This window comes from Schistocerca cancellata, chromosome 3 (genome assembly GCF_023864275.1).
Source record: "Schistocerca cancellata isolate TAMUIC-IGC-003103 chromosome 3, iqSchCanc2.1, whole genome shotgun sequence".
Taxonomy (NCBI): domain Eukaryota; kingdom Metazoa; phylum Arthropoda; class Insecta; order Orthoptera; family Acrididae; genus Schistocerca; species Schistocerca cancellata.
The window spans coordinates 621,733,121-621,747,074 of record NC_064628.1 but is presented as its reverse complement, the minus strand read 5'-3'; the positions used below and the strand labels follow the sequence as shown (position 1 = coordinate 621,747,074).

Below are 13,954 nucleotides of genomic sequence, written 5' to 3'. Positions count from 1 at the left end.
CAGTACACAATGTCGTTTAAACACAAATGAAATTGTTTTAGCATCCACTACTGGTGTAGTAGGTGGGATTCCAACTACTATTGTCCTAGATACAGGTGCAGCTGTGAGCGTTTTATCTTTTAATTTTTATAAAAAGATGTGTGAATTGGAACCTGTGCCTGAGTTTCCTGCCCAAAACTGTAAAATAACTACTGCACTAGGTAATAAGTCATGTAGGGTTACGAAGCAAGTTTTTGTAAACGTTAAAATAGGTAATGGAACCGTACAATGGCCATTCCTGGTTGTACAAAACCTTGTGACTAATTGCATATTAGGAATAGATATTATGAGCGAGAAGGACTGCATTATAGACTTCTCCAAAGGTAAATGTATTTTAAATGATAAAAGCAGGGTAATTATTATTGATTTGGACAGGAGAACTCTAAGGCATGACAAACACTGTACAGGGTACAAGGTTCAGTTAGTACTTGACAAAGACATTCAAGACATGCAAACACACTCATCTGACGCAGAGCTAATGGACTTGAAAACATTGCTTGATCATAAGATAAGTGAAGCTACAGCTCTCAGTGTACATGAACGTATAAAACTACAGGAAGTGTTATCCAAATATTTACAAGTTTTTACCAAACGATTAGGTGTTATCAACACGTATGTGTACAAGATTGAAGTTAAGCCTCACAAGATCTTCTACCACAAGACATATAACGTACCGTTATCTCAACGACCTGGTGTGCGGCAAGAATTAAAACAAATGTTAGACTGGAAGGTCATTGAACCATCCACCTCACCGTACTGTAGTCCTCTACTTGTTGTCAAAAAATCAAATGGAAGCATTAGGTTAGTGTTAGACGCACGAGCTATTAATGAAATAATTTTACCGGTTCACACAAAACCTGAAAATTTAGAAGAGCAATTACAGAAATTTCTAGATGCAAAATATTTTTCCACAATAGATCTCGTTAATTCGTTTTGGCAGGTGGGTATCACTCCTGATTCTCGGAAATATACTGCATTTATGTTCGGGGGGCGAACCTATCAGTTTTGTGTTCTACCCTTCGGACTGAATGTCAGCTCTGGGGTATTCATTACAGCCCTGGATACCGTGCTAGGCGACGATTTAGTTGAGACAGTCACACACTATGTAGATGATATACTGATAGCTACACAATCCTGGAATGAACACGTTGACACACTTCAAAGAATTTTAGAAAAATTTGCACAAGCTGGAGTCACAGCCAACCTAAGAAAATCAAAATTTGGTTGCAGTGAGATAAAATATTTAGGACATATCATTAATTCACAGGGCATACGTCCTGATCCCAGTAAATTAGATGCTATCAGAAACTTTCCTAGCCCTCGAACTAAAAAGCAGTTAAAATCATTCCTTGGGCTATGTTCATTTTTCAGACGTTTTTTGCCACAACCACTTTTGAACAGTAAACATTTGCTAAATCTACTCAGAAAGAATCAAGTTTGGATCTGGTCGGAACAGTGCCAGAATGACTTTAATACAATTAAACATGCTTTAGTGAATGCTAACATATTGAGCCATCCAGATTTCAATTTAGATTTTTGTATGGCTTGTGACGCTTCACGTACGGGCTTGGGCTGTTGCTTATTTCAAGTTGTAAAGAATAAAGAAAAGGAACAGATAAGAATTATTGGGTTTGCAAGTCGTACTTTAACTGAATGTGAGCGTACATACTCGACTACTGAGTTAGAAACACTTTCCATAGTATGGGCATTCAAGAAATTCAATTATTATTTATTTGGAAAACATACAGTAATTTACACCGATCACCAGGCCCTGACATTTTTGTTAACTTGTAAACTTGTACATCCTAGACTATCACGATGGGCAGTTACACTTCAGAACTACTCTTTTGAAATTAAGTACATAAGAGGTAAGGACAACACCATTGTGGACACTTTGTCTAGACTTCCACAAGGTATGAATGATACCAACAGTGACTTAGAAAATATAAATGACTACAGGATTCTCTTAATGCAAGACAAGCAGTATCACCAATATTATATTGATATGTGCAGAAACATGGCTGAATTACAAAAATCTGATCCTCACTGGTATAAGATAATAACATTACTGGTAGAAAAACAAAATCATCCTTCGACTAAGTATTACAAGTTACACAATGATGTGTTATTTTATCGACGACATCCAAATGCTACTAACTGGTGTGTATGCATTCCCGAAGAGTCTGAACGTAATTTAATTTGGCACACACACTTAGTTTGGGGTCATTATGGGACGAAAAAGTGTTTGGCAAAGCTCAGCACATACTGTTATTTTAGCAATATGAGAAGAAAAATTTACAGGGAACTGAAAACATGTGTCATATGTCAAAAATCAAAACCTCAGAATTTATCCACAAAAACAGATTTACATTCTATTTTACCCAGTAAACCCCTGGAAATTCTGTGTACTGACATCAGTGGACCGCATCCAGCAAGCTCTGGAGGCGTCAAATATATCTTAGCTTTTTACGATGTATTTTCTAAACATGTAAAACTTTATGCTTTAAAATCCGCCACTGCAAGTGCTATAATACGAAGATTCTCAAGTGATTACCTGACGCACGTGGGAAAACCTAAAGCAATTCTGTCAGATAATGCAGCATACTACTCTGGGTACAAATGGAGAAATTTCTTGAAGGACAATAACATTAAAAGTATATTTATTTCGAGGTTTAGTCCACAATGTAACGCGACTGAGAGACTTTTCCGAGAATTAAATCGATACATGAGGACCTATATTTCATCAAAACATACTAATTGGGTGTCCTACCTAAGTCTTTTCGAAGACGTACACAATAACTTAAATATTTACGATACAAATTACACACCTAACGAGATCATGTTCAATTGCAAACAGAACTATCAGTGGATAGAACCATTACCTAAGTTGTCAGACAAGGAAATCACACCTGAACAGAAAATAAAAGAAGTATTGACTACATTGACACATCACGCACAAATACGAAACAAACATCACAGAAACATAATAAAAAGAAAACAAAAATTCGAGGTAGGAATGCTTGTACTACTTCGTACTCATCATAAATCTGTTGCACTCAAACGACGCAACGCTAAGTGGCGTCTGCTATATGAAGGACCTTATATAATTGTTAACATACCGCACCCTGGTGCGTATCTGTTACAACATCGTAGAACTAACAAAATTATTGGGCTATACGCACACCGAGATCTTAGAGCATTTCATGCTGAATAATGTCAAAGTCATACCCATCAAAACATTGCTAAGCAACTCGTTACAACACAGATAATAAGTAGTATAGAAATTTTCATTTCAGCGTTCCAGAGTCGCAGTTGAAGACAGAAGAACTTTTCTTTCAACGCCGCGGCTCCACCGAGAAGACTGAATATTAAAGTAAAATTTATGATTACGTAGCAGTGAATGATATATTAATTTTTCACGGAACATTTGTGACTGTAGGTACCACTGACTTGGTATGACACCTGACGAACTGACAGACGTCATCTGTGAAGCGATCTTTTACTTTGAGAAATAGATTAGACGCACATCTCTCAACACGAAAAGCATCTACCAGTAGTCAAGGCCACACAGACACTCTACACACACGCACAAAACGCGAGGAATCGAACATTTTCTCTCTCTTACTATTTTGAATATTTATTGAGTAGTGAAAACGCCTGGTCTTGCCTACTGATGTAATGAATGTTGTGTCTAACCTATCTTAATTTCAGGTGACATCACAAAACCGATAAAGAGGACGTAAATATCTGCAATTCATGTAATCAAATGTGACACAATGTAATAACCTATAGCGATGTAATGATGATGTAAACATGTTTATGTGCAACTGTATTATGTTTATACTAAGAAAATATGTGACGTGTGTATGTATAATTACTTTTTTTTTTTAACTGATGTATCATGTAAAAATTTGAACAAAACGAATGCCAAAAAGACATTGCATAGTGAACCTCTGTTCACGGACATTAACGAACATTACTAACTCTGCAACTACGCAGAAACCTATGTGAAGGAAACGGTTAATGCCATTCATTATGCATCGTACCTATGTAAACGCGATGAACGATTTCCTTGATTAATAACTACGAACATTTAGGTGAGCTATATTCAGCAAAAAACTGAAAATGTGAAGTGCATAATTCGTGCATCGTCTAGTGACATTACTACAGTACCTAACTTCAAGATGTTAACTGGATTAAATGGACACAAAGTGCCTGTCCAGAAAACAACACGACGGGTGGAAGAATTTTGGTTGGAACTTCAGGGAATGAAATGTTCTCGAAATGTGACGGACACTCTTACCTGGACTGTCCTAGGATCGACGCCAGCTATGTGCCGTCCGAGGTTCTACAACCAAGCTTCCACGGAATGTAAAAAACGAACTGCACGTGGACCAATTACTCGGCGGGTCACGTCTGATCTGTAATAAGCAATGCTTTTACTCACAACGAACTGCATCACAACGACTATAATGAAAATAGGAAATGGACACGCTTATGTATTAATCACGTTGTTATACAACGATGTTACTGTGATCAAAAAACTTTACCACGACGATACTAACCGGTAAAAAATTATTGTGCAGCAGATGAATATGAACTGTGATAACGACACGATGTGTATAGGTCAACGCACCTGAAACATACGGACATTTTTCTTTGAAGTATTTCAAAACAATACTATGTAACTAAGAACATTCAACAATCTAAGTTGTATTGTGTTATAACGAATATTGTAAATTTAAAACTAAGTTACCTGTCATAGAATGTAGTCTTCATATGTAATCTTGGTTGAATATTTTCTTGGTGCAACGACTGAGAGACGCGCGCACACGAACAATATGAACTGCAATACTGTGCCGCGTGATCTAACTGTACGATATAACGGCAGTGCCGGAGTCACACAGACGCTTCTGCGCATGCGCGCACTCTATCTGCCAACATAAGAACTTTTACGGCGCACCCGCGTCATTCAAATTTTGTATATAATATGTAAAATGTGGGTCATGTAAATAGTTGTAGATAACTTAGATTTTCTTGTGCCTTTAGGTGAATTGCTCGCCTGCAGGTGTGTCCTTTCGCCTCGCAATTCAGGGGGCAATATAAAGGCACATCTGCATGCCGAGCGTGAGTTTCCTCGGAAACGCGAAATATTAATTAAATAAATAATCAGTGACAAATAAATAAAGCCTATGGCACACAACTGCAGCGCTGTGTCGCTGATAAAACAAAAGCACAATTACGTTACTCGTATGTTTGATTAAGAAAGGAGAGCTCTGGTTGAAGTGGTGCGAGAAGCACGTATTTTATTTTATTGTCTGGCACACCGCCATATTTCATGTTATAGAAAATTACTGCGAGTTGCAACCACACTAGGCACTCGATTCTGTAAAGAATTTATATTTATAAAAGTAAGTAGGATTATGAACTGTAGGCTTATTCATTGAATATATCTGATTTAACTAACAGTGTAACTTTTTTATGTTTAGTAGACAATCACCTCTGTACGACGTTTTGGCATGGCTGGCAAATTATTGTAATATTGAGATTTAGATTATGAGTCCGCACCTACCGCAGCAGTCTTTGGAAACGATTTAACTACGAAGTCCGATTATTTCAATTTTATTTCACGGTCAACTACGAGTAACATTGCCTTTACGAAAAAGCCATTGTCAAGCGTCTGATACCGAATAATTATCCAGATAAGCAAATATCAATTACAATTACAATCACCATCATACAGAATAATTAACATTAAAATAATTAATATTTTATTTGATTTTATTTTATTTATTTTAGACTGACTGATCCAACGTTGTAAAATCAGCCTACATGGCCTTGCTGGGCTGTTATTGTAAATGGCTGAAAGCAAAGGGACACTACAACCATTACTCTTTCTAATGGCATGCAGCTATACTGGTAAAACATTCTGGAGGTAAAATAGCCCCCCATTTGGATCTCTGAGCAAGGATAACTCAGGCTGATGCCGTCATTAGGACCAGAGCAATCTAGAGATTGGAATGTACTACGTTAGATACATTAATTGAATAGGGAGGTTAGATAAATTACATACGGTAATGGGCAGACTGAACTAAGATAAAGTGGAAATTAGTGAAGTTCGGTGACAGAATGAACAGACTTCTGGTCAGATAAGTACAGGATTGTGTACACAAAGAGGAGGTCTAACAATAAATAAGAAAATACGAATGTGGGTAAGCTACTACGAACATCAGAGTGAATGCATTATCATAGCCAAGATACACATGAAGTCAATACTTGCCACAAATTTATGTGCCACCTAGCTCTACAGATGATGAAGATACTGAAATAAGGTGTGATGAGATGAAAGAGATTATTCAGATAGTTAAAGAAGAGGAACATTTAATTGTGATGGAGGACTGGCATTCAGTAGTAGGAAAAGGAAGAGAAGGTAAAGTGTTAGGAGAATATGGTTGTGGAAAAAGAATGAGAGAATGGTAGAAGTTTGCACAGATCATAATTTAGTCACCACTAACACTGATTTTACGAATCATGAAAGAAAGTTGTGTGTATGGAAGAGACGTGAAGACATTGGATGGTTTCAGATTGATTGTAAATGGTGAGACAGAGATTTCAGAACCATATTTTAAACTGTGAGACATTTCTAAGGGCAGGTGTGGACTCTGACCATAATTTATTGTGTATGTACTGTGGATTAAAACTGAAGAAACTGCAAAAGGGTAGGAAATTAAGGATATGAGACTTGGATAAGTTGAAAGAATGGAGGATGTTGGGAATTTCAAAGGGAGCACTGGGCAATAACTGAGTGCTCAAACAAGGAAAGACATACAGTAAATGACTAATGGGTAGCTTTGAGAGATAAAATATTAAGGGCAGCAGAGGATCAAATAGGTAAAAAGACAATGCCTAGTAGAAATCCTTGGATATCACAGGAGGTACTGAATTTAAAGAATGAAAAGAGAAAGTGTAAAAATGCAGCAATTAAAGCAGGTAAAAGGGAATACAGACATCTACAAAATGAAACTGAGAGAAAGTACTAAATGGCTTAACAGAAATGGCTAGATAACAATTGCAAGCCTATAGAAGCATGTAGAACTAGTGGAAAGATAGATATAACCTACAGGAAGATGAAAAACACCTTCAGATAAAAGAGATACAGCTGTATGAATATCGACACCTCAGATGGGAAAACACTACCAGGCAAAGAAAAGAAAGGGGAAAAGAGTATATAGAGGGATTATACAAGGGAAATGAGCCTGAAGGAAATATTAAAGAAAGGGAAGAGGAAGTTATGGTGCGTGATATGACACAGCAAGAAGAATTTGACAGATCACTGAACGACCTAAGATGATACAAGGCCCCTGGAATGAATGACATTCCCTCAGAACTGCTGACATCCTTAGGAGAGCCAGTTATGACAAAAGATGTATGAAACAAGGGAAATACTTTCAGATTTCAAAAAGAATGTATCAACACCAATTCCAAAGAAAGTGCGTGCTTACATGTGTGAATTATATCAAACTATCAATTTAATAAGCCCTGGCTGCAAAATACTGACACGAATTGTCACAATGGAAAAACTGGCCTTGAGGAAGATCAGTTTGGGTTCCACATAATGAAGAAATACGTGATACAATACTGACACCATGGTGTACCTTGGAAGACAGGTTAAATACAGGTAAACTTACATTTACAGCATTTGTAGACTTAGAGAAAGTTTCTGACAATGTTAACTGCAATACAGTCTTTGGAATTGTGAATTTATCATGGGAAAAATACAGGGAGTAAAAGTTACATACAAAATTGTACAGAAACCAGGCAGCAGAGAGTTGAAGAGTATGAAATGGAAGCAGTGCCTGAGAATGGAGTGAGACAGGAGTGTAGCCTATCTCGGATGTTATTTAATCTCTACATTCAGCAAGCAATGAAGAAAACCAAAGAAAATTTTTAAAAGAATTTAAAGTTAATGGAGAGGAACCAAAATCTTTGAGGTTTGCCAATAACAAGGACAGACAGCTGAGGACTTGGAGGAGTAGTTGGAGAGAATGGACAGTCTCTTGAAAGGAGGATATAAGATGAGTATCAATTGAAACATAACAAGGGTAACGAAATATAGTCCCATTAAATTCGGTGATGCTGAGGGAAATGGATTAGGAAATGAAACACTAAGAGTAGTAGATTAGATTTGCTATTTCAGCAGTAAAGTAACTGATGATGGCCAAAGTAGTGGGGAGATCAAATGTAGACTGTCAGTGACAAGAAAAGAAAAGTGTTTCAGAAGCAGTGAAAATTTCTTAATATCAAACATAAATTTAAGTGTTAGGAACTCTTTTCTGAAGGTGGTCGTTTTGTATCGTTATGCATATTTAGGCAAGCTAATCAGCCACCCAGTCCATCAGATGAAATGAATTTGTTGTACAGCTGAACACTAGCGGACCCAGGCCTCATGGTGCATTGCAGCAGTTCTGGTTTCCTGTTAGGTGACCAGTATTAGTGTGTCCAGCTACAAAGACTAACGGCATCGCCAGAAATGATGAAAATCCCAAAGCTAGGAATTTGTGCAAGAGATTCTCCAAGAAATGGTACAGTGGCAGAGAATCTTAAAGACGCTAAGTTACAGCTCTTTGAGGTTCGACAATAACACACAGTCAAATATTAGTAAAATTTGAAAACATCGGCGATCTCAGATAAATGAGGCACATTCAATGACATAACAATATTTCAATATCTTTAAAACAACAACGTTAATATTTCACAATGAAAAACCATTTACACAATGAACCTCCGAATTAACAACTTTTAATTGCTTCATGTGATTTCAACAAACGATATCCCAGCTTTTTACTCAGAGCAGCACTTAGAAGCATGTGCAACAGAAGTAGTATTTCATAATAAGTACTTTATTATTAAGTATATACAGATCATCTACAGGAAATTTTAGCCTCCTGATAAAAAAATCTGGAATCTATGTTCTCCCATCTCACAGTAAAAAACAAGGAAATAATAGTTGCTGGTGAGATTAATGTAGATTTATTGAAACGCTCTGTCAGTGAATAATTATTGCAATCAGTAACAACTTCGTTCTATTTTGATCCTACTGTGAACTTGCAAAAATATGAAAATTCAATGAGACTGCTATTGATAATATATTGTAAGATGGCAAGAACTATGCCCCTTACATGAAGTCATTATAGATCACCTAACTCACGTTGAGTGAACAGTAGGACTGAACAAAAATATGACTGACAAGGCACAATGCATCTTGTAGAGGGTATAGTATGGACGTATTGGAATAATTAATGTCGGGTGATGGTTTTTAAAGTAATTCACATGACATGAAAACTTTGTGGGAACGAGTCGATTTACTGGACGCTAGTTTACCCCAAGGAAACATTTAGAGTTGACCGTAGCCAGCTGGGGAACGGCGAGGGGAAGCAACTATAGGCAGCTTAGGGCGGCTCAAGTTCTAGGAAAGTGGTAACGTGGCGCGGCATCCAACCACCTTAAGATGAGTGACAGTGGTTCACCCCGAATCCATGCTTTTGTACCGGGAAACAGACGGAGAACTTGTACGCCTGTTGATAAATGTCCGTTGTCCCATTTTCTGTGAAACATGCAGCAAAGCCACGCAAAGCTATGGTGGAGCGGTCAACAGAGGTCAAAATATGTGTGTTCGTGACTATAGCAACTTCACGCTGAATTTACGGTCCGCAGAGCCTGAAGTAAATCAGGTGAAGAGCGATAGCATGAAATACGCCGGCCTCCAATGGGAACGTAGGACCAAGGAATTTGAAGTACTCTCCTGGGAGTCAGAATTCCGGAAAACTTGGTGTTTGTGCAGACGCTAACCTTCATGGGTGGCCTGGGGGGAGCTAAATAGAAGAACTTGAGAAGAAGGGAAATTTTGTGGGAATTTGTTCTCTTCGCAGAGCAGGCATTGGTCGGCGCTGGGAAGCGACGCATAATTAACGCGACTTAAGCTGCAATTGGCGTAAGTGATTTTGCTGGAGGGGAAACCGAGGCGAAGAGCGGACTGGCAGAAGTCTCAGTAGAGGTCTTCCGTTCCCAGCTTGCCTAGAGTGCGGACGTGGCGTTCTTTACTCAGCTTGCCTGAGAAAGAGTGAGCATCTCTGCAGTTTAGGACTTAGCAAATGGAACGATTGAGCTTGGAGATAGAAAGTTTTGGTTCAGCTATGTCCTGAGCAAGATAGCTAGGAGTGAATAGACGAGCGCAGCCTTGCAGCAGCACGAGGTCAGCCGACGTCCACACAACGACGTCGCTCCGCCACGCTGTATTCGGTGATATTGCGCCCGCTCCGGCCACTGATTAATTTGTTGGATCACGTCGGCAAAGTTTCCACAAGGGTTTCGTGGGCCGTGTATTGTAGAATTCTTCTCGCACTTCGCATTACGCCTGGGTCAGTCGATAGGAATTACTTTTGTGATATCACGCTTTACTCCACGCAAATGCAATTTATTACCACTGCCTGATAGGAGAGTCTTGTAATGTGATGATTGAAGGTCAGGAGTTAAAATAAATTTGTGCTAATCGACTGCATCTGTTTTCAATCAAGTAGCTGAAATCCCAAGTCACTCTCTTAATTAATTTTATGTTCAACATTTGCATCTGGTGTTCAATAGCTGAATATAACATCAATGTGCACCCCTTTTTAATTAAAAGTGATCAATTCTGGATAAATTAATGTCAACACTGCCACCGCAGTTCAATCAGGAGTCACAGGACCATAATACACTCCTGGAAATTGAAATAAGAACACCGTGAATTCATTGTCCCAGGACGGGGAAACTTTATTGACACATTCCTGGGGTCAGATACATCACATGATCACACTGACAGAACCACAGGCACATAGACACAGCCAACAGAGCATGCACAATGTCGGCACTAGTACAGTGTATATCCACCTTTCGCAGCAATGCAGGCTGCTATTCTCCCATGGAGACGATCGTAGAGATGCTGGATGTAGTCCTGTGGAACGGCTTGCCATGCCATTTCCACCTGGCGCCTCAGTTGGACCAGCGTTCGTGCTGGACGTGCAGACCGCGTGAGACGACGCTTCATCCAGTCCCAAACATGCTCAATGGGGGACAGATCCGGAGATCTTGCTGGCTAGGGTAGTTGACTTACACCTTCTAGAGCACGTTGGGTGGCACGGGATACATGCGGACGTGCATTGTCCTGTTGGAACAGCAAGTTCCCTTGCCGGTCTAGGAATGGTAGAACGATGGGTTCGATGACGGTTTGGATGTACCGTGCACTATTCAGTGTCCCCTCGACGATCACCAGTGGTGTGCGGCCAGTGTAGGAGATCGCTCCCCACACCATGATGCCGGGTGTTGGCCCTGTGTGCCTCGGTCGTATGCAGTCCTGATTGTGGCGCTCACCTGCACGGCGCCAAACACGCATACGACCATCATTGGCACCAAGGTAGAAGCGACTCTCATCGCTGAAGACGACACGTCTCCATTCGTCCCTCCATTCACGCCTGTCGCGACACCACTGGAGGCGGGCTGCACGATGTTGGGGCGTGAGCGGAAGATGGCCTAACGGTGTGCGGGACCATAGCCCAGCTTCATGGAGACGGTTGCGAATGGTCCTCGCCGATACCCCAGGAGCAACAGTGTCCCTAATTTGCTGGGAAGTGGCGGTGTGGTCCCCTACGGCACTGCGTAGGATCCTACGGTCTTGGCGTGCATCCGTGCGTCGCTGCGGTCCGGTCCCAGGTCGACGGGCACGTGCACCTTCCGCCGACCACTGGCGACAACATCGATGTACTGTGGAGACCTCACGCCCCACGTGTTGAGCAATTCGGCGGTACGTCCACCCGGCCTCCCGCATGCCCACTATACGCCCTCGCTCAAAGTCCGTCAACTGCACATACGGTTCACGTCCACGCTGTCGCGGCATGCTACCAGTGTTAAAGACTGCGATGGAGCTCCGTATGCCACAGCAAACTGGCTGACACTGACGGCGGCGGTGCACAAATGCTGCGCAGCTAGCGCCATTCGACGGCCAACACCGCGGTTCCTGGTGTGTCCGCTGTGCCGTGCGTGTGATCATTGCTTGTACAGCCCTCTCGCAATGTCCAGAGCAAGTATGGTGGGTCTGACACACCGGTGTCAATGTGTTCTTTTTTCCATTTCCAGGAGTGTACTTTTTTGCATTATCCAATACTGCGGCAGTTTTGCACTCTCTGTTGATCTGTTAGTCAACTAGTTGGGGTGAACACACGCCAAAACCAGCTAAGTGACGGGTAATCTTTGTAGACAGATATACGGAAAAATGTCATACCAGAAAACCAGTAGTAAATGGGCTATTTAATCATTACATCCAGCATCTCCTGTTAAATGTTGAAATCTGTCAGCAAAAAAAAATCTATTAAATCTGAGTACAGCAGAGTAATAAATAACTCAGAAGTTGAGAAATTCAGGAAACTGCTCAAAGATGTGAATGGGATAGATGTTTACATTAATTCCGACTGAAACGTAACTCAAATGACACAGAAGATAAAAATGAACCATGGATTACACAAGAAATAAAGACATCATGTGGGACAAAAAGGAGACTGTGTCTACTATCCAGGAACAGCTCTGATGTTAGCATTGTAATGAATTACAAAGAATACTGCAAAATATTGAAGCAAGTAGTTCAGAAATCGAAGCAGCTTTGTTATGAGAAAAAGATAATTACATTGGGCAACAAAATAAAAACTGTATGGGATATCGTGAAGACAGAGACAGGTGGGGTCAAAAAAGGATGAGGAACAGAGGACTCTAAAAGTAAATGCAACTTTGGTAACAAGTGGATATAGTGTTGCAAACCTCTTAAAAAAGTACTTTATTTCTGTTACTGACAGCTTGGGATTATCAGGTTCGGTGAAAAGTGCAATGGAGTGTCTGAGACCAGTCTTTAAAAGTAATTTCAGTAAAACAGAAATGACACTCACGTCTCCCAAAGAAGTAGCATCGATCATAAAAAACTTAAAATCTAAGTATTCTAGTGGGCATGATAACATATCAACTAAGTTAATCTAAGAGTTCTAATGTGAGTTGAATTCTAATTTGTTATTTGTGTAATCAATCTCTCATCAGTGGAATACTTCCAAACTGGCAAAACTATGCCAAAGTTAAGGGTCTTTACAAAAAGGGGGATAAAGAGATACCATCCAAAAATGTCACTTTTGCCCGCTTTCTAAAAAATGTTTTAAAAAGTTTGAAAGCGTCTCCTTACGCATCTGACTGCAAATAATATAGTGTCCAAGATACAGTTTGTGTTTCTTAAGGGTTATGACATAGAGTAAGCTATTTACATTTACAGTGAGAATGTACTTCATTCATTAGATAATAAATTAGAGGCTACTGGCATCTTCTGTGACCTGACAAAAGCCTTTGACTGTGTGAACCACAGCAATCTTTTAAGTAAATTAGAATGTTATGGTGTCACTGGCAATGCTGTAAAATTGTTTGAGTCTTATCTAACTGACAGGAAACAAAGGATGTCATTGTAGAGTAGTTGCGCAGTAAGCAGTCAGTCTTCATCTGATTGGGAATTAATTACATGTGGTGTACCTCAAGGTACCATCGTGGGTCCTTTGCCTTTTATTGTGTACATTAATGACCTCTCGTCTATTATATTGCCAGATGCTAAGTTCGTTTTGTTTGCAGATGATACAAACATTGCAATAAGTAACAAGTCAAGTACAGATTTAGAAATAGCTCCTAATGAGATTCTCACTGACATTAATAAATGGTTTAAAGCTAATCCACTGTCATTATTTTTTAAAAGGCCCACTATATGCAGTTCAGAACCTGTAAGAGATTTCCTTCCAGCATATATATAATCTATGACGACATGCAGATCGAAGAGGTTCACAGTGCTATATTTCTGAGATTA

At 39.8% G+C, this 13,954-nt stretch overlaps 1 protein-coding gene across 1 annotated transcript in view; it reads right to left on the bottom strand.

Moving 5' to 3' along the window:
• Positions 1 to 12,066, bottom strand: part of LOC126176466 (DNA repair and recombination protein RAD54B-like) — a 359,746-nt gene extending 347,680 nt beyond the window's left edge. The window contains exon 1 of the mRNA XM_049923623.1: positions 11,943 to 12,066. Coding sequence (XP_049779580.1) covers positions 11,943 to 12,066 — 124 coding nt within the window. The remainder of the gene's footprint in view (positions 1 to 11,942) is intronic.
• Positions 12,067 to 13,954: the final 1,888 nt, after the last annotated feature.